The sequence below is a fragment of the Salarias fasciatus genome (assembly GCF_902148845.1).
Source record: "Salarias fasciatus chromosome 7 unlocalized genomic scaffold, fSalaFa1.1 super_scaffold_4, whole genome shotgun sequence".
Classification (NCBI taxonomy): domain Eukaryota; kingdom Metazoa; phylum Chordata; class Actinopteri; order Blenniiformes; family Blenniidae; genus Salarias; species Salarias fasciatus.
The window spans coordinates 19449483-19470475 of NW_021941229.1; the positions used below are offsets into that span (position 1 = coordinate 19449483).

The 20993-nt window shown below is 43.8% G+C and overlaps 1 protein-coding gene across 4 annotated transcripts; it reads right to left on the minus strand.

Annotated features, from left to right (window-relative positions):
• Nucleotides 1-268: 268 nt before the first annotated feature.
• On the minus strand, nucleotides 269-18694 carry LOC115382912 (collagen type IV alpha-3-binding protein). Of its 4 annotated transcripts, XM_030084881.1 has the most exons (19): nucleotides 18026-18694; nucleotides 16237-16371; nucleotides 9136-9252; nucleotides 8951-9016; nucleotides 6233-6340; nucleotides 5880-6018; nucleotides 5080-5163; nucleotides 4357-4514; nucleotides 4171-4263; nucleotides 3967-4053; nucleotides 3744-3836; nucleotides 3471-3536; nucleotides 2684-2779; nucleotides 2429-2561; nucleotides 2279-2349; nucleotides 2048-2176; nucleotides 1820-1949; nucleotides 1482-1618; nucleotides 269-1396 (listed from the first exon to the last, which is right to left on the minus strand). In XM_030084881.1, exons 1-18 carry the CDS (start codon nucleotides 18134-18136, stop codon nucleotides 1491-1493), a joined length of 1944 nt encoding a protein of 647 aa, XP_029940741.1. In that variant the 5' UTR covers nucleotides 18137-18694; the 3' UTR covers nucleotides 269-1396; nucleotides 1482-1490. The 4 variants fall into 4 exon arrangements, with proteins under 4 accessions (XP_029940741.1, XP_029940743.1, XP_029940742.1 ...); XM_030084883.1 differs by lacking the exon at nucleotides 8951-9016; XM_030084882.1 differs by lacking the exon at nucleotides 3471-3536.
• Nucleotides 18695-20993: the final 2299 nt, after the last annotated feature.

Below are 20993 nucleotides of genomic sequence, written 5' to 3' on the forward strand. Positions count from 1 at the left end.
AGGAAAATTTTAAATGTGAAAAATTTTGAGGTAAAAATATGAAATTGAGGGACAAAGACTGTGTCCTACTTCTCTAAATTGTATTTCCCCTAAATCTTCCGCATCGTCACTTGAAGTCATCAAACCTTCAGAGCAACTTTCAGGCTTCATTCTTCACATTTTCTTTTTGATCTTAACGTCCGTTGATGTGTTGATGTTAGTGTTTGTCAGTACAAAAAAACATGGGTGTAACAGGAAAACTCCAAGCAACAGATTTGAATGTCAAACATAACAGTCGTGCACGTGTTTAATCAACATTTTGAGACAGAAACTCAACGATACAAAGACAAACCGTGACCGTATTCGCGGAGCGGTTTCAGCACTGGGACCGTCACAGAGCACAGGAACACCGGCAGACAGGTCACGCACATGGAACTGAAATAAACCTGACGTTTCTTCCGACACTACAGCCTGCTCTTGAAAAGGTATCCCAGCAGCTCCGAGCGACGTGGTCCGTTCAGACGGAGAGACGACTGTAAGCAGGGGGGACGAAGCCGAGAGGCACTTCACTAGTGATTCTTCAAAAAGGTGCTCTGGAGAGCGCTCCCCACCCCTTTCCAAATCTAAGTTTCCTTTAACTCTAAGGCATTTGGGCTCAAGTAGTCACAAAAATGCTTCCAAGACCTTTTAGTGAAAACGTTAGCGACCCTATTTACACATTCAAAATATGTGCTGTGACGAGTACAAAGCCGAGCAAATAATGTACAGGAAGTCATTCATTCCTCCATCAGCACCGAGCAGAGGCGGCGTTTTCATGAGAGGAACGGATCCAAGTCTTACATCATCGGGGTCGTAGGTCAATGACAGCCCCTCTGCACTTCATACAGACGAGACGACGATCGCCTCGAGTCTGGTTTCTCTAGGAAAAGTCAGCAGCTCAGAACAGAGCTGGAGAATAATCTGCAAAGTCAACACAAAATAGGCTCTAAATGTTTCTATCTATAAGCAATCCTTCTTATACTTTACAAACTTCTTACACATCATACATTTGTATACAGGCGCGTCTGCGGCCGCCGGACGATGGAGGATGGCTCAAGTCTGCGGGCGAGCGGCACGCGTTTAAAAATAGCTTCTTGCTTTTTACTCCTATTAATCTACATTTTGAAAGTCTTCAATTTACTATTTCTATAAATTAAATCACGATGAGCAGAAGAAACAAGCGCTAAACTGCTTTTCAAAGGATTTAAATGCAGCCAGGTTCGGCGCACGTGTGGAACACAAACAGCAGGGGGCGCCATCGCAGCACGTCCTCCACCTCTGGAACTAAGTTGGAGCTAAAAGCTGGAAAGTTGGTGGGAGGGATGGGTTTCTTCACGGCACCGGAGCGGCTGTGGGAGCCTCACGCCGCGTCCCAGCGCTGCAAAGATGAAGAAGAAACATGCGGTCGGTTTGTGTGTTTTTGGCGTGCACGTGACGGGCGGGCGGGCAGGCGCACGTCTCACCTGAGGCGCTCAGAACAAGATGGGCTTGCCGGCAGTTTTCTCCTGGACGTAGGAGGTGAAGCGCTTGAGAAATTTGGGATACTCCCTCTTAGCCACGGCCCTGAGGACGGAGGCCGGAGCCCAGCCTCCTGGATTCACTGAACACACACACACACACACACACACACACACACACACACACAAACACACACAGCAGCTTTAACCACAGAGGAGAACTGAGCAGCACAACAAATCCGTTTGGTTTGAGGTTTAACATTGCTACTGTTCAAGGCAGTGAAGGAAAACATGAGTTCTGGAACTGAGATCATCTGAAGGCCGGACGGCAGGCAGGAACACACCATTGGCGACGTAGGTGATTTTACAGAGGATGTTGTCTCTGCTGATCTCCTTGTCTCCCTCCGGCGGGCTGACCAGCGTCTGACAGATCATGGCGATGTTGATTTTGGCACGAACACACTTGTTGGTTGGCTGTGGAGGACGCGAGCAGACGAGGGAATGAACCAAAGCAGGGAGGAAGAGAGAGACAGGAAGAACCTGCGGCGTTTAAAAAAAAATAACGTGCTCACCTGCGCATCGTCGTGATCCACAGAGAAATTACACACCAGCCAGGTGTCAGGGTCGCTCTCGTTGCTGGCGATGATCTTCCTCATGGCGGAGAGGTACAGCACGTCTCTCTGGGACGCCGGCCACACCCGCTGCAACACAGCCATTTTCTTTTGATGATCGAGCCCAGATTCAAACCAGCAAACGAGTTGAAGGCTTCTTGAAGCTCACAGGGGAGCAGAGTGTGACCCTACCTTGTGTGTCTGATAGACGATCGCAGCGTTATCGGACAGAGTCTCCACCACGTTGAAGTTTTCGATGGTTGCTGAAGGAAACGCAGATTGGCGGCGTTAGAAGACCATCAGAAATTAAAACGGAACGGAACCCGGAGCTTCCAGACCTACTTTCCCAGTCGTTGCGGTAGGCGGTGTCCCAGAAGTAGTGGCACACCTCGTGCCCGGTCACACCCTTCACCGAGTGCGTGGCCTTCAGCGGGTCCAGAACGATCCCGTTCTCCTCCACCTCCCTCCGGTACACCTGCACACAAGAACCGCGTTCACCGTCATGAACACGTCACACCCACCCCCCTGGAAAACCTGTCAGGAGAACTGCATCACGGTTTAAATCCAGGTCTGTGGGACGCGTTGTTCAAAACCTACCTTCATTTCTCCTTCTTCCACAACCAGCTGCCAGTTGGCATCGCCGCCGACGTCCTGCAGGGAGTAGGTCATGTGACTCTGCACCATCTCCTCCACCTAAAGCGCGGGGCCGGGGACAGGGGCGGAGCGGGGAGATCGATCATGTAGTGACAGTTTTAAAAGGCACTCAGACAGAGACCGTATCAGACACAGACCACGGCTGCACTTAAGAGCTGCGCCGACACCTGCCCGGCACTAAAAATACAACCGAGACCGAGCGGTCGGTCTGATCAACCACGGCGAGCCGTATCATGATGCTGGAGTGAAGGAGATTCATCACTGCTGTGAATCGACTTTGTGCGTCGACACCCGTTCGTTTTGCGGCATCTCCTCTCAATGTGATTAGCTTGTTAGCCCGCTAAACTAATGAGCCTCCCGTAATCAATAATATCAGGTTCCTGCAGGAGACTCAACGACAAATGAGGCACGACGGAGGAAAAAAAAAAAAAAAACGTCTGAACTCAACCGCCTGCAGACGGTAAACCGGTCACGGTTCTGCTGGTTTTCTGAAAAACGTGGTTTTTTTATTCAAGTATTATTCTTAAAAAATATAAAAAGAAGGTTCCTGCCTATTGTACACTTTGGAGGGAAATATTTTACACAAAAAGGGTGAAGATTTGTATCTGTGAGGCTGCCCGCCACTGCGTCTGCAGTTTCTGGGGATGCGACAGTCATGCAAACGCCGTGTTTCGTCTGGACAGGTGGAACAAAGGAAGAGTGACCGTCTGAGCTTTGGCAGCACGTTTACCTCTGCGCTGTATCTGTGGACTTCATGGGGAGGAGGAGGAGGAGCAGGGGAGGACAGACTATGTTGCTACAGAGGAGACGAGAACACAGGGAATGAGGGATGAGAAACAAAACCGAAGGAGGCCAAAGAAGCTACACAAAATATGTTGCAGGATGTAAAAAAAAAAAAAAAGAAAGAAAAAAGCATGAAATAAGATAAGATGAGGAGGAATGGAGGTGAGGCAGGAGGGGATGATTAAAGCTGCTGCTACAGAAGAGGAGAGATAATAAGAACCTTGCTGGAGAATCTGTGTGAGCCGGTGTTGGAATAGACGTCTCCGGTGGGAACGGGGCTGGACCTCTGGATCCTCGTCTTCTCAGTCTGACACTAGACACAAACAAAGGAAGGTTCAGGCAACCTTTATTTCAGCACTCAGATACCAGCGATAAATCTGTAAAAATTGCATTTTCCCCTTAAGTAATTATACAGTTTTATAAAGACCTGATCTTGTGTTTACCTGTTCTTCAATTTTGTCCTGTCTGTCAAGCGCAGCTTCAACTGCATCAAAAAATTCATCCTCGTTTATCAGACTGTTGGGGCCTTCCTGCAAAAACAAGGAAAAGAAATATTGCTTGAAAAACAAAGTTTTCTGTTTTTTTTTAATTTTTTTTTTTTAGTTTCTTCTTTACTGCATTGCAGGTGGTTTCCACTGTTGCATTACCTCATAGTCTGGACCTCCGAAGTGAGACTTTTTCTTCAGCTCATTGAGGGTGGACTTGTAGCTCTCCTCTATCCTCCGCCTCTTCTCCATCTCCTACACACACAAATATTCACATGGACGTTTCAGCACCGCCACCGGGCGAAACGCGGCCTGTTGCACGCCGTACTGACGCCGATGATTCCCAACCTTGTCCAGTCTCTTCTGCCAGCTGTCCTCTCTCTTCACCATGAGGTCGATGCAGTGGGACAGGGTGGCCAAGATCCCCGCCGTGGTGGCCTTGAACGTGATCGCCTCGCCCTTAAAGTCTATGCCGTTGATTCCTTTGGGACTCAGGGACTGAAACACTGCACAGGAAGGATTTATGAGGCTGTGAGGAATAAACCTTTGAACATGATTGTTCCAGTTAAAACCTCACTGTCTGGGGAATACGGTCAAATCAGCTCACTTGACATCTGAGCATCAGCAGCTTCAAAAAGTACAATATGGAGGATGTGAGGAGATCAATATACACTAAATTAAAGTTAAAGATTGTGAGATAAAGCTCAGGTTCGTCCAGGTGATGAACATCAGTGCCGGTCTGAAGCTGTCAAAAGCTTCAGCTGTTCGTTGTGTCCACACCTGCGACTTTGAATTGTGAACCAAATTATTGTAGCCTGTATTCTATAAGTCTGTCTTGAGACCAGCATTTGTTCCTCAAACTGATATTTTAACACTGAATCTCTTATATTTCCTGTTTCTGTTACAACTTGTGTTTGTGTTTTGTTCTTCTGTGTAGCGGTAATAAAAACAACGTCCTCCGTTTGTAACATTCAAAGCTCTCAGTGGCATTTTTTTCCAATAGTTTTATTTCTGTGTCTTTGTGCTTTTTGTGCTCGAAAGAGAAATATGTATTATATGAAAATGACTTACATTTTTCTTTGCTGCCGTTGTTGTTGTGCAGAAACTCTCCGTCTGTGCGGGTGCTCGGGAAATCATCCTCGTCATCCTCCACAACTGGAAAAAAAAAAAAAGAGAGAGAGAAATGTTAGAGTGTTATTTCGTGGGACCCTCCTGAGAGCGGAGGCTCCGGGACAGACCAGCGCCCGGTGGCCCTTTCACAAGTCAAGCTCGGGTTCGGCGCACCGGCGGACCGACAGACCTCCGCTGCGCCGGACAACGCGACAATGGTCTGGTTTCATCTTCAGAATGGAGAGAGGCAGAGGGAGGGGGAGGGGGAGAGGAGGGAGGGGGCAAGAACAAAAGCGGGGCTTCATCCGCGGTGGTCATCCACGGGCGCCCAGAGCAGGCTGCCATCAACAAATGTGCACCCAGCCAAGATGGGGTGAGGGTGAGGAGGCCTGCAAGAATAACTGCCTTCTGGGTCCCAACACACACACACACACACACAAACAAATAAGCACATTCTCTATCTCTACAAGGAACAGAATGTTTATTCTCATACTCAAATATTTATGTAACATTAATATACCACACACAGGTATCTGTTCTGCCTTCAACTCAGCTGCCATACTGTGTCAACAGTTTTCTCTATGGTTGAAAAGGCCGAACAGCTTTACATCACAGACACTGCAGAAGGATGCAGGCATGGCAGACGGTTTTATATCAGCAAGCAAATGAAGCCATGACTGTCACATATGTATAACGATCTATGAAACTTTCAGTTCTATGATAACATGACAAAGGTTATAAAACGTGGAGGGGTTTCTTACTTTTGTCTCTCTGAAGCTCGTCCTTGGACACAGCGTCAGCGCAGCTGTCGAAGTACTTCTGAAGTGTGTCCACCTGTCGGCACAGGATGTCCCTGAACGTCTCCATCTCCGCCAGCTTCTCTCTCAGGCTGTGTCCCTTCTGAGGGGACAGAGACGACACCGACCGGTTAGGAGTTTGTTTACATTTCCTCAGAATCACTCTCAGACCACTGTGCAACCTAATTACTAGCTCGTGTGTGTACTTTCAAAAAGACAAACATCTCTGGTGCCGTCCTTAGCCCCGATGTGTACAAAAGCCAAATTGAAGGCCCGGCCTTGCCTGAGAAGAGTCAACAATGAGGCAGGAGACTCACCTTGAAGGAGGACGTGGAGGTGGCAGAGTAGCCGCTGGTGGCCGATGTGAGAGACAGCATGGAGCCATGTCTCCGCAGGCTGGACTCCGAGCCGTAACCAGAATCAGCCTGAGGAAAACAGCAGACGACACGCAGAGGAGGGGAAACAGAACAAAACAACTTAAAAAAGGTACATTGGCAGTAATCACAAACTAAAGGTGATGCATGAAGAAAAAAATTGTGTGATTCAGAAAACTGATAAATCAGCTTTGGCTTACTAAGCAAACCCAGTGATGCATAACTAAAGTATAACTGATCCTTTGATCCAAGTGTAATCTGAGTTTCAGCCACCTGTCTGGTCTGAGGTGTTCTCATCAACTATTAGATTTGTGTCGGGCGGAGTTGTGTAATGTCACACCAATGAGTCACCTTTTAACAAGCCTCCTGACTGTATCAGGTAGAGTAGAAGCTGTGAAATTTCTATTTTAGATCTATGATACACCTAAATGGATATTTTCATTTTGTTTTATTCTTTATAATCAAAGTTTGTAAGTCATGAAAAATAGTCATTTTAGGGAGCCCTGTGTGAAAATAAATAAAATGTGTAAAATCCATGACACTTGGGGCATGAGCAGAATTAACCAGATCATGAGTCAAATTTTCAATGATATTTGTCATAAGAAGAGCATGTATATTTATTTTTCACACAACTATCTGCACTTTTGTTCCTTATTATTTCAGATTTGTTCTTTTTTTTTTTTTTTTTACTTTAATTAACTTTTACTTTAAAAAAATCAGTTATTATTGGGTATTAGTTCAATTATGTTATTTTTAAATACTTAAAGTAAAACTCTATTTTTATGCCATTCTGCACCATTTCACAGAACACAATATTGCTCTGAGAGTAAAATTGGAAATACCCCTTTTTGGACCATTACTGTGTAAGAAGATGTTTTAAACTGGCCTGCATTGCAACTTTGGCAGAGGTGTCCTAGAAACAGAATCAACAGCAGCACACTGGCCGCGGCGGCTTTACTGAAACATCAACTGACTTCCCGTAAACCGGACAGGTTCCCCTTTTACATAATGGCCCAAGAACCCAAAATAGACGCAGAGTGACAACAGAGGGGGAAGCTTCCTCAACAGGGTAGGGAGGTGTCCCCTTTAAGACGCACTTCCTATTGCGGCCACCAGAGAGCGTGCGATGTAAAGGCACGTGACTGGCACTTCAGAGAAGCCTGGGGTTACTGTCGGTCAGTGACCAGAAGTAGCTCTCTCTGCCTGCTCACATGGATTTCAGTCACTGCTGCTTGTGCCCTTTATCCGACATACTGCTGCCTCACCGGCTTCATCAGCACAGACCGAACCGTCTCACCAAATAATGGTTAATCTGCTCACGGGAAGGAAAACAATACTACCTAAACCAGAGGGGGGATTGTTTCAACTAGGGTGTATCGTCAAGAGAAGAAAATACACAATGTGGGAGCAGTGAAAGGAACATTCAGATTTCACTGAACTTCCCATTTTTCTAGTCAAATGAAATGTAACATGAAAGCGAGCGTGTGCAGTGTTTATGGTATCCAGGATACGAGTGTTGTGCAGCATTTACAGGTGTAACATCTCTCAGCTATAGGACGGCGGCTGTGTTCGCTGCAGTGTGTTGTGTCTCCATGGAGACGCCGGCCGCCAAGTGCTGTGGGTAATGTGGCTGCGAAGAGGAAGCGGGGCCCTCTCAGAAGAAGAGTGTTCAGCAGTGACTCACTGTGGGTGGGATAGCCGGGTATACGTATACATATGTGCACAAGACTAACGCCCCCCTCCACCCCCAGTTCGCTCTGGTCTGAGTCACCAACGCCTGACTAAAGTGAGAGAGGGAGGGAGAGCGGGGGGATTTCCCAATCCAAGGCCCGTGGATGAGTTGAGGTGGGGCGACTGCTCTTTCTCTCGTCTGTCAGACAGACTGCTTCTCCGGCTATGACTCCTCTCTGGCTCGAGTCTGCTGCAGATTAAACATGCGCTTCAAAAAGCTCCTTTGCGACTGCTCTCCTAGCGCAATTCATCTGTAAAAGAATCCAAAGCTCCAAACCCAGAGTGTGCACAGCAGAAGGGCCCCTTGAGAAACAAGCCACTCTCTACTTCCAAACACAAAATAGAAGCTATGCTGGCCAAAATTTAAGAAAAATACAAAATGCAAAACAAAAGCCAAAAACTCACCTCTCCTGCTAACTTTGAAAGGCGTGATATGAGTTAAGTTTGATTTATTAATATTTTTTGCCCAATAAACTGAGCAGAACTGCAGCATTTGCTTGTGTGACATGTGGATGACAGTGTGTCTATCAGCAGAAACATTTTGTGTGTTTTCCCATCATCTATTGTCTTTGACCTCGAGGAACACAATAAAAGGACTACAACCTACTTCCTTTGTCCTTCGAACTGAAGGAAAGACAGCAGCAGCTGCTGCTGCTGCTTCTTCCTCTCCCTCATGATAAGGCTGTTACAGAGCGTGGAATTGGAGTCAAATGGGACACATGAGATGAAAAAGTAACCGAACAGTGCGGCTCATGTTGCAAATGTGATCAACTTTCAGATCAGCCTCAAAACAAAACAGCATAAGTTTCACCACCTGTTTGGAAGAAATCTAATCAATGCAGACATTGCTTTTTTATATAATTCATACATCAAAACAACACACACATGCTCACAGTTTCTACAGTCCTACAGAATTGTCAACAAACGCACCAGTGGTGGAGGGATGATTATTGTTCCAGTGACTCCTCCCTTCTCTCTCCTCCCCTCTCTGATACTCTAACAGAAACACAGTAAACACACAGTCTATGAGATGATTCATATTCGTTGGAAACATTTTTTTTTCTTCTCTTGATTGCAGCAGTTTTTGTTCTGGTGTTCCAGCACGCATGACTTACTCTGTGCAGCTCAATAGACTCGATCCACTGGTGTCTGTGCTCGGGGTCTTGAGCTCTGAGGTACCAAACGCTGTCGTTGACGCTTATGTCCAGTCGGCATTCGTCGAACTCGTGAGGCTAAAATAAAGACACAGAAAGAAGTTTCAGTACAGAAATCAGAGGTTAAACAGTGTCTGCGTGTGGGATTCTGTTACTTCTTGCAGGTTTTGATGCTTTTATAAAGCTATTGGGCCATATGAGATTTTTAAAACGTGGGTTTACGGCACGATGTCAAACCTCCACTGCATCACAGGTGGTTATTACTCAACCAAATTAATACTGATGCACACAAATGTGAACGCGTACATCAGACATCAGAAACTAGCGGCCTGTAGCCACAAGTTGAACTCATTTACATTTAGTGAACCACACTTCAACCCAGTTAGATGTCTGCCCTCAAAAGCCACATGATACGAAAAGTACATTTCTGGAGTTTTTAAAATCTTGTATGTCGGGGTTAACCGGCTCTTCAGATGTGAAAAAATAAATTAAAATACTGTCAATTGTATGGAGAATTGTCCTGCAGTCATCGCCATGCCCCTCTGTACCAACAAAATCTTTGATGTCAGCTCGATGTGGATGTATAAGACACATGCAAATGTAAAATCTTTCTCTACTTTGAAGAACACGTCAAACATCCCTCAAGCATCATTTTATTTGGAATTTAAAAATCAACAGAAATGCCCATGAGCCCATTTAAATATCTTTAGATGGGGACACGTACACACAGAGTATAAACCTGCCTTCACATGCAGATTTAATACCTGAGATGATTCTGCCAACATTTCTCAGTTAACTGCCCCTTTTTGTCTCATAGCAAGAGAAAAGGCAAATCTGCATCCAGCTCAGGACACCACAGGACAGAGAGGCATCTGTGAGAGGTGGCCACCCGTGGAAAAGGCCATTAAAATTACACCGAAAGAGCAAACCGCTAATCTATCCCCCTGCATGTTACAATCTGCCGTGACAATCTGCTCCTGGTCGGCTTTAGCTGCTCCAGACTGGGCGGCCTCTCTCTCCCTCTCAGCGATATCATTTCGGCGTCTTCAATTAGAGCCAATCCATACACCTCGAAGGGGATGAAAGACAAATAAGAGCAACACCTCCTATTTTATAGACACTGTCTCACAGGAGGAGCAGATAAGTGGCCTTTTGCTCGCGTTTTGCAGGATGAAGCATATTCTTAATAGCCCTCCAGTGTGCCGTCAGCATTGTAAAACTGCTGCGCTGGTGTGGCCAGGAACAGTGTGTGTGTACGTGTATGTGTGTGCGCGCGCGCACACCAGGGGAGGAGGCGACATCCCTGTGTTGAGGAAGACGGTTGATAGCAGTGGTATTCACCTGTGTGGTGATTACCAAAGGCATTAGTCCTTCTGAAAGGACGGCCCCGGGGCGAGTCCCGGGGCTAAACCGCTCTCAAGGTCTTATCACAAAGGGGGGGAAAAAAAGCAGGCTGATGTACGACTGAGACCGGCCTGTTCAGTCGCAGTCAAGGACAGAAGCCACAGACAGACACTGAATTGGGAAGGACTGAAGGCGCAGAGGCCGTTTTATTTTTATTGTAAGCAGCGGGGGGAAAGATCTGCAAACGAGGCCTTGAACACATCTGGGCTCTGCGGTTTAAGACGCCTGTAACGAACATCATCCCTTCGTTGAGAAAAGACTGCAATACAGGCAAACAACAAACACATCGGGTCAGAATGAAAGGCGGAGGGATTAAAATTAACAGCAGCAGCACTTAATTAAAGCTGTTATCGATTATTCGGATTAAAGAGTCAATACAGTATTGTGAGAAGAAAAAAAACTGTAATTATACTTTATTGACTGGTCTCGTCCACTGACTATTTGATCAATGCAGAATTAACTCGACTTAAAACATTATCTTCAAAACAAGGGACATCCCCCCCAACAGAAAGTGAAAGGATCAGGAAGACTGTCCTTCATAGACACCTCGAAATCTTTTTTTAACCATTGAAAGTAGCTTCAAAAATGTTTTATATACTGTAACTACACTGCAGCTATTTAACTAAATCATGTACATTCTTACTGTTAACAAAGTATGTTACCTTCAAACTTCTGACTATGTATATCATCTTCAAGTGAGGTTACAGACAAACTGGTTTTATAATATATAATAATAAATAATTATATAGGGGGTTTTCCCCAAAAAAACTTTTAAGTTAGTACAAACAAAGTAGCCATTCTATCAATTCAGTGCATCAGTAGATCAAAAAATGGCCCACAGTAGTGCTTTTATGAACATTTCAGTACAACATAGTGAGTTGGTGGATACGGCCAGGACCAGATGCTGATAGGTTATTAATGAACAACACCAGGGAGTGAATACTGAAGGCTTTTCATATTGACTCATTTAGGAGTTGCCAGCAGTCCTTGAAGTGCAAACAAGGAAGGAAGCATGTGTCCTTAACCCCATGAGTTATAAGAAAAGACAAAAGATCAGCAGTCGGCTTCAACATCCTCTTTCCTCTCCGAAATCCAGGATTCCATCAAAACAAAACTACAATAACCTTCGGAGTGAACTGAAGCTGCCAGGTCACATATCTGTAAACCACAATAATCTGTTCAAAATTAAAGCCAGTTGAACTGTGAAGAAATAAAAACAGATTTCTGTACTAAAATTTTTATACTGAATTCCTGCAGTTGGGGAATGTTAATAGTGCTGAAAGTCCCATTTAGCCATTGAAAACATGGCCACAGGATACACACCGGCCCGGTCTTCCCAGTTAAAGTCTACAATTGGGAAAACTACCAAAAACAATAGTTTATAGTTTGCCCTCAGCTGGATTTCAGTCTCATTTGGTTGCTCGGGTTGTTAGAAATTTAGCGACTCTTGATCATCTCTTGACGACGGGGTCATGGGTTTTGCGATTAGTAAACAGGACGGAGCAATAAAAACCTGCACTGGGTTTGAGAAGTTACTGGGATCCAAGGCAACAGAGAAAGGAAAAGAAAAGAAAAAACAGCATAATCCATCACTGAGAGTCTACTTCACAAGAGTAAACGACATGCTTGACGATGAACTGGGCCCCTGGAAAGACAAGCAGACGAAAAAAAAAAAAAAAAAAAAAAGTATGTGTTTAGTTAGTGCATTTATCTGCTTACGTCTCTGCAGGGTGATGAATTAACTCCGGGTTAGGCAGAGCAGAGTCAATGAGAAAACCTGTTGCTCTGAACGTGCTGGAGTACATAACAGACTCCTATACTCTGGTGCGCAGGCAGGGCGAGCAGGCACACAGCGCTGGATCGATGGCTATTTTCAATATGGCTGCAGTAAAGCACTTCAGATTCTCTGAGGGTAAAAAAAAAAAAAAAAAAATCAATGCTAAGATTATTTTCATGGGTCTGAAAGGAAAAAAATCAAATAAATCAAAAAAAGACAGTGGCTGCACGCCGTGCAGATAAAAATTGAATGTGACTATAAGAGGATTCATTTGAAGAAGACCCATTAGAGCTGGTGTGTAAGAAGGCCGCCCGAAATACAGCTGCACAACCAACCACTCTGACATGAGTCCTGCTCACTGAAAAAGAGGTCAATGTTACTTCTGGGAACTCTGTTGTCATTCTTTGGCTTTTATACTGATGGGAAGCCTCTGCCAGAATTACTAAAGCCTATCAAACAAGTCCCTTTTTCATGGGGTCCTGCAGTGATGGAAAATTCAAAGACATCCCTCCTGATTTTAAAAGATTTACATCTGTTTCTTAGTTCTGGAGAGTTTTACAACAGCTTATAAGGGAGTGTGCTGAGGAGGGAGACAGGCGAGGCAGAAAGAGGGAGTAACATAATGCCAAAATCAAAATGATGGGACAAAACAGCTTGACTCTGTCTACTCTTTTCTTCAAACATAAACTTCCTACTCGGCTTCAAAAAGGCTCCCTTTCAGCGCACTCGCTCCCAACCCCTCTTGGAGCTGGTGTACGTGTCTCCAGTCACAGAGAACTGAAGGGATGTGAGCACAAAAATCACAAACGCCTGAGGGCTGCAAAAACGGGATGAGCTCGAACCCATGCAAACATGGAAACCCCCCAAAAAAATGCATGAGACTTAAAAATATTTCACCGCTAATTTCAACAAATATAAACTGTATAATTAGTGTGTTATATTGACTTGTTTTTACAGCGTTAATACTAAAGCGTGATGCCAGGAACATCTTTGTGGGGACTTCCTGGCCACCAAAACGGCACCCTTGTTGCCCTGGAGAAGGAAACTCTGACTCAGATGTAAAAGAAAGGAAAAAGGAAAGCTAAATCACCGAGGGTGAACTTAGGAACAACGATCTGTCAAAAGCACACACATACATGTGTTTCTTGTCCCTCCTCATCACTTACAACAGAGGAAGTGACATACTATGAGGAAGAGCCTCATTTCCTGGAGCATGCCCTGACGAAATCCAGTCCGTCAGCTTCTCTGACCCCGATCTGCCCTCTTTCCCCGATCTTTTTAAAGTTTTCAACCGATGCCTGTCACAGCCAGTGTTTCTGTATTCTGCAGATCCTGCACTGATTGCACGTCGATACCAGTGGGGGAAGCAGCTACAAGTAGGACAGCCTGCTCCATTAACTGGCCTTGTATCTAAAAATGGCAATGGTGGTTTCCAGCCGTCGCAGGTGAAGCTCCAAACCCACATTAGCAGCAACACAACATATCTGGATTACACCGACACACAACAGAATGACCATGTAGTCACTGTCAAAATCAACTGTCAACTCATGTTTGCGTTTCACCATACTTGCTTCCCCTTTAAATGCGCTTTTTGAGAAGTCAGTAAATGTAAAGAAAGACACCCGCCCCCCCTTCAGATATCTGAAAGTTTTAAACACTAGCCGGCCAATTAGTCCATAAAACAATCAGCAGCTTAACCAGAGATGAAAATAAGCCGCCTGAGGACTTTCTAAATGCTATTGATAATCCCTGATGTGACAACACAACCAAGGATTTTACATCTTTTCTTCTATGAGAAGAGAAACAAAAACAAGAAGGGCATTGTTCTTCTGTGGTCGATAGCAGGTCTCAGGAGAGAGTGCTAAATCTGGAGGCGATGCACGTTAGTGCAGTATGAAATAATGCTAAAAGGAATTCGTGGTGAGATTTACACATCTATAAAGTCACTCCAAGCATCAAGTGTCCATAATGCATGATGATCGGAAGCTTTATTGATTACAAACCACAGAAATTAGACATAAACAGCCAAACAAACAAGGAAACTGAGTGAGGAAGCAAGTCACCTGCCAACTGTACACAAGAACCATAAAGTGAATAAATTATTAACACTATCTGGCTAAAATCTCCATTTAATCCTGTGCTGAATAATTCATGTTTGCTGAATAGGTGAGTAATTGTTTAAAGCTTCTTTTTACTAACGTAGCTGTATCAGTGATATTAGTTTTCTGTGAGCATCTTTATATACACACACTGGAAATTAATTCTGAATGGCAGCTTGCTTTGTAAGTAACATTATGGTCCTGGGTATTGATGGGTGTGCAGTTATACCAACGGACATGAAGGAAACCAATCTAAACAGGACATATTACTGCAATAAGTGAGATGAAACTACAGTTGATGGACTTTATTTGCACTATTTTGACAAAAGTTCCTGAGGCGTAACCCTGATTCTTTCAAAATTAAGAAGCAAAATGTAATAGCGCCGGTTTGCCCAAGTTTCTCAACCTGTGCTCTCACTGAAATCTGTGAAGGATTCATAACGAAAGCTAAACTTCTGAAATACTGTCAAAACTGATGCACATCTTCACTCAGAGGCGGCAACTATCAGGGAAGAACCCCGACCACTGGTATGCTATTATTCGTGCTGCAATTTTGAAGGCAATATTTCAGCTGGAATGGGAGGCGGCCAGAGCAGAGGCACCACACAGAGGTTAATATTTACATACGCTGGGAATGAATAAAGCTGAACAAATACTAAAAGCGATGTCTGCTTTACACTGCCTGGGAACAGTAACTTATTCATTTCCCTCGTTACTGTTTGGACAGAGACGCAGTGGCTGACCTGCGCTCACGCTGCAGCGGCCCGAGAGGTGAAGCGGTGTGTGAACATCTAGTGACAACGGCGTTGACACATGGGGATTGAAAATTTCCCCATTCTCGGATAAGTGTGATAGCTTTTTTTTTTTTTCTGAGATGCCTGTGACAGGATTTTAATGAAAGCCCATGAAGCGTTGTGGTCTCTGTTTAATTACTACATGATCCCGCCAGCTTGTAGCTGTGTATCCCGAGCCGAGCTATACGGCGACACAGCAAAGGAGTCTCATGATCCAGAGAAGTGTTACCACACTGCGAGCTCCAGCAGTCACCTGACCAGCCGCCTTTCCTCCAGCATAACTTGGGACATAATCAGGAGTTCTTAGTACAAACACAAATGCCGTTTGAGAAATTTCAGGGTAAAGCTCCTCATCTTAATTCTTTTGAGAGTTTAGGAGAAGCATATGGTGTGTGCCTGACATCTGAATCACATCTTCTATGTTCGATGCCCAACTTCACAAAAGCATGTGAGGAGAAAGAGAGGGGGCGGGTGGAATGCCCGTACAAGTTTATCGTTGCATTTTTCCCTCATGTCCTCTTCAGGTCATCAGCTTCTCTTTTTTGCATTGATTATGGCAGATGGCAGTTCCTTCTAACAAAATGGAAACTGATCTGAATACATGTTAAAAAACTGAGGCAATATTTCACAATGAAAGGCGAAACCTGACGTTTCTGCAGAAGAAGGAACGTCATGAACACAACTACAGCTGTGTCTATTGGCAGCCCATCCAAAACTCAACAGACTGCAGTTCATTTTCCACCTGAAACAAATATTAGGAAACTATGTGTGCAGTGCACAACAGCTGGTTCTCCCCACATAGTTTGATCTTGAGCATCCAAACCCTATTTATTCTTGAATACCAGACTCTCCTGGGGCAGCATCAAAGTTCCCCTGCATTAAAAGCAGCTTTCATTCTTGGAAGAGAGTTTGCCAGTGCCAATATTGCACAGGTTTGACAGAGGAGCAGACCGCCACTTGTAGAGAAAAACATCTCAGAGTTACTCACAGTAATAACAGCTTTGCTAAGGCAGAGGGAGCCCCGGCAGCCGTACTCAGTCTCGTCCTGAGATTTGTAGTAGCTCAGCGTGTTGTTTTTCAGCACCACCCAACGGTCCTGCCACCCATGGATGTAGTTTGTCCACTGAAAATAAAAATAATGCTGTTAATATTTTTCTGGACATAAAATCAAGACAAACAAACACTTGCACAATGTCAAGGAACACTATTTTACATTTCTCATTAAGGAATCCTTTTAATTTAAAACTTCATTTTCACTGAATCTTCCTGTTGATCATTATTATCATTACTGTTCGGTTGATTTGTCTTAGATTATGCAAAAATGTTATAAAGAAAAAGTCCATAGTGCTGTGTTGTGACACTAAGTTGATTATCCCATGACTAAAGTAAACAGAATATATTGACATGTACTGCTGGGATCAGAGATTTGTAGCTTAAAAACACTGATTATAAACATGGATATGGAAAGTTTATATCTAACTCAAATCATCTGCATTTCTGGAAAAATCTTCGTTGCGACATGTGAGATTTTACGTAATGTGTAGCTCATTAATCCTCACAAGACCCGTGACGTCTGCAGAGCTTAGTATGATTGAACAGGTGAACATTTCTGGATGGAGATCTGCGTAATCTCTCAATATGCTTGGTTAGCGGGTCAGCGTGCAATCTCTTTATAGACAACCCATATACCGAGCGATTAATACCAACATTAGCTGGCTACCAGCTTATGGAATTAAAACTGGGTTCAGTTCTGCCAAAATAAGACTGCCAACAGAAGTGACCAGAAGCATATGGCAAAATAGGTCAGCAAGATTTTGTCTCACAGGAGACTTAACAAGTCTGTTTACCGGACAAAAACAGAACACTCCAACAATGGCTTGTGTTGTTATTCACACAGTCCACTCACTTATTTCAGTGTTGAGGCAAATGTTTTCCCTGCACCATGCATACCGCTGTCAGCCCAATATTTACAGTGTCATTGGACAGTTGCCCTCAACACACACTGAACCATTTGCTCTATGGCCACTGTTGTTACAGTAGACATGGAATTGGAATCTAACATGGGATTCAGAGTAAATTGATGTTTTCTGGTTACTGTGGAGCATTGTTTTTTGGTTTGTTTTTCTTCAAAAAAAAAAAATCCAATTAATGCAAAGGAAAAAAAAGTCACTGCTTCTTTGTTGCCAAATCAGCAGATACTACTGAAAGATGTATTAGGGGAAATAATCAACATAGACAGAAATCAATCAGGTATAAGGTTCAAAGATCAATTTGCTTACATTATGTCTGGTAAGATGGTAGATACAGTCCAGAACAGACATCTCTATCTAATGCAGTGCAGCTCAACAACGATACAAACACTAAAACCTCAGAAAAATACTGATAACGTGTAACGTGTATAACTTGACTGGGGACGTGTAGGATGACTGAAATATTTAGCTGATCTGTATTGATATGACGCATCGCACGTGTACTGAGTTAATACAAATGCTAGCAGTAACTGATGAACAAACAGCAGGGATTTGTGCATATTTCAGTAGGGAGAGGTTCTTTAAACCACTTTGAGGATTATCAGTGTCATAGAGTTGCAACAGGGAGGACTAAGGTGGACTAATTATGGCTGGCCCTTTCCCCAAATAGGCATGACAGGATTTGTCATAACAAAACGGGATTACCTCATTTCACCCTGATATGTAGACACGTCCCTTCCTGGAAATAACATTTGGTGAAGACATTGAACCCAGCGAGAGAAATTCCGGTTTGCAATCATGACTCACCTTACTGAGGACGCCGCTGAACTCTGCGATGCCAACGGGATGTCCAGGCTCCTCTCGGGGCTCCAGGTCGTCCTCTGAGCCGGAGGAGTTCCAGCTCTGGTTGTCTGACATTTTGATTTCTTTCCTTGACGCCGTTCAACGCAAACTGAGCATAAAACAGCTATTTCGGCGGTGGCACGAGACGCTCGGATGAGTAAGTGACTGTTAGCTGATCTGCTCGCGCATGAATGACAAGCGAAGAAGGAGCAACAGTTCACCGAATCATGCTGCGTTATTATCGACTGGCTAATAGCGCGGAGAGCAGCAGGAGTTAACCCTAAACGGTCGAGCGTTTGCGCGGATCGATAGGCGGCTCCCACCGGATGCGTTAACGCCAGTTAGCGAAAGAGGCTGCCGAACATTATGCGGTGGAGGCGGTCCAGGTAAACGCTAGCCGAGCGCGGGTCCTCAGCTGTCAACTCCCGGTATTCTCCGGCGCAAATCGACGGAGAGCCGGAGGAAGGCGCAGGGGACGGAACGAACGCGAGATGTCGGGAGGGTGAGCGGAGGCGGGGGGAGTCCGTCGCTGACTTCTTCAGAGCTGCGCTGTGGTCCTGGCGGCGTTTGTTTTGCTCCGTGGTCTGGTGACAGCTCTCCAGCTCAGCGCCATGTTCAACTGACGGGAGGTGTTGAGGCGCGTGTTCCAACTCGCGTGGTGTGTATGGGCGCTGGCTCAGGTGACGTCAGCAGATCCGCTCCTAAAATGGAAACAAGCCCCGCCCCCTGTTTATACTAGGGGAAAATACACAGAGCTGTATCAAAATATGTACATAAATATACAAGTAAATCCAGCTCCAAAGGACATGTCCAGCATTTAAAATACACTAAGCACTTTAAAATAATACAAAGAAAAAGAACGTTTAGAAATATATACAATATTGCTGTTGTAAGAACTTCCATTACAATTTGTGCACACTATGAATATTGACTATTACAACTATTTTCTGTACAAAAACAAATCAAACATACAGATATTCAAATATATTTATAACATACACACATTAAGTATAAATTACTCTTGACAGACCTAAAACAGCACAAGACTGTAGAATACTGCTTTCGGCGATTTCGAAATAAACAGTATTACATGTATTTATAAATTAGTAATAATGCATTAAATGCACATGAGAATTGAAGTCCTAGAAAATACTTAAAAGTTGCCTGCGATTGGTTTTTTTTTTTTTTTTTACAATTGCATAGCTAAAGTAGACCTAAATACACTAAGAATTGTATCTGAGAAAAAAAGACAAGTCATATAAAGTCAATAAAGCATTACTAAAGTATACAGAACAGAAATAAAACATTATTTGAAAATCCGAGAGAAAACAAACATTCTCAGAGAAGTTTAAAGTGGTACAAAGAACAACCTCAGAGAAAATAAATAATAAGTGGAAGAAAATAGAGGTGAAATACAGACAGATAAAACATGTACAATGTTATGTAATTCATTTCTGTTGTTCAACGAAGTTCTTTTATACTAAATCCAAATTTCACAATGTCCTGTTCAGACATGATATTAACCCGTAGTGAAATCATGGGGTCAGCACAGTGAATGTATATGACACATGATGAGTGTTCCTTCCCCTCCTTGACATAAGCCTCCTGTACCTGCCCTCAACTTTCAGCAGCCATGAGTCATGTGGTAATCCTGAAGCGCTTTAGCACATAGGCCAACACGTCCGTCACATTGTTGCCCCTTTGCCACCTCTTTCCCTCTGACACACACACACACACACACACACACACACACACACACACACACACACACACACACACACACACACACACACACACACACACACGCACACTGTCATGTGAAAGTGAGCTTTTAGCCATATCATGGGATTTGTGAGTCTCTTGCACTTCCACAAATCCTTAAGATTCCGGAAATGAAGGAAACCACGAGACTATTAGCAGCAGTAAAATGAAACTCTTCTTTCCCATTAAAAGCAAAATTAGTGACGGGAAGCTTGGATTATGGACCATCATCACTCAGTTAACAACTTTGTTTCATTAACGCTGCAGCCATTACAACATAATAAACTGAACTCAGTTATAAACCAAGCACAAAAAAGGAGACAATATGTCATTTTTTTTCTCTGTTGTAACAATACTTATTGTCATACTAAAATACAGGGGTCCACATTTGAACAGAATGCATTTGTGAGACCAGAAGAGCTGAGTTTGCACCATGAACTATCGAGTGTTCTCTGTAAATGCTTTGTGATGAAATTGATGTTTGAAATCTTGTGAATTTAAGCTCCATTTAACAAACAGCAAAAATAGCTACAGATGAATCACATATCCGCAGCGCCATGGTGACAATCAAGAGCACCGCAAAAGAGCCAAGAAATTAAATGTCCAAGCAGAGAAGATTTGACACGTTTTTCATTGAATCCATATTCCACATGCTCTGCTGCTCATCCCACAAATATGTTACAAGAAAATCTAACAAACACAAAGTTCCTTAATTTTTCCTTACATGTGAATCAAAAGCAGGCAAGAGATTAAATGTGGCAACTTCTATATGTTTTCAATTTCTTCAAAACTAAATGTTTATGAAACTCATATGGAAGAAAATAACTATCTGATAGTTGTGTCAAATGTAGAGAGGTTTTATTAAAAAAAGGAGCTTTTAAGCAACTAAAATGAGTGATAAACAAATGACAAAATTCTTGAAATATCCACTAATAGTAAGTACATTGATGACTTCCCATTTATATTTCATATAGATATCTTATAGACACAACCTTGGCATTTGATATATTTCACTGCTGTTTTTCTCTGCTTTCATTTATCTGTGACAGAGATGCTGTTGAATCCCTTATCCTGTAATCCCCTAAATGAAATCATCTGCCAGTGGTCTGCCTGGGCCTGGGGAGGGTTCAGGTACTTTGATTAATTCAAACAGTCCCTGACTTGGCAGATC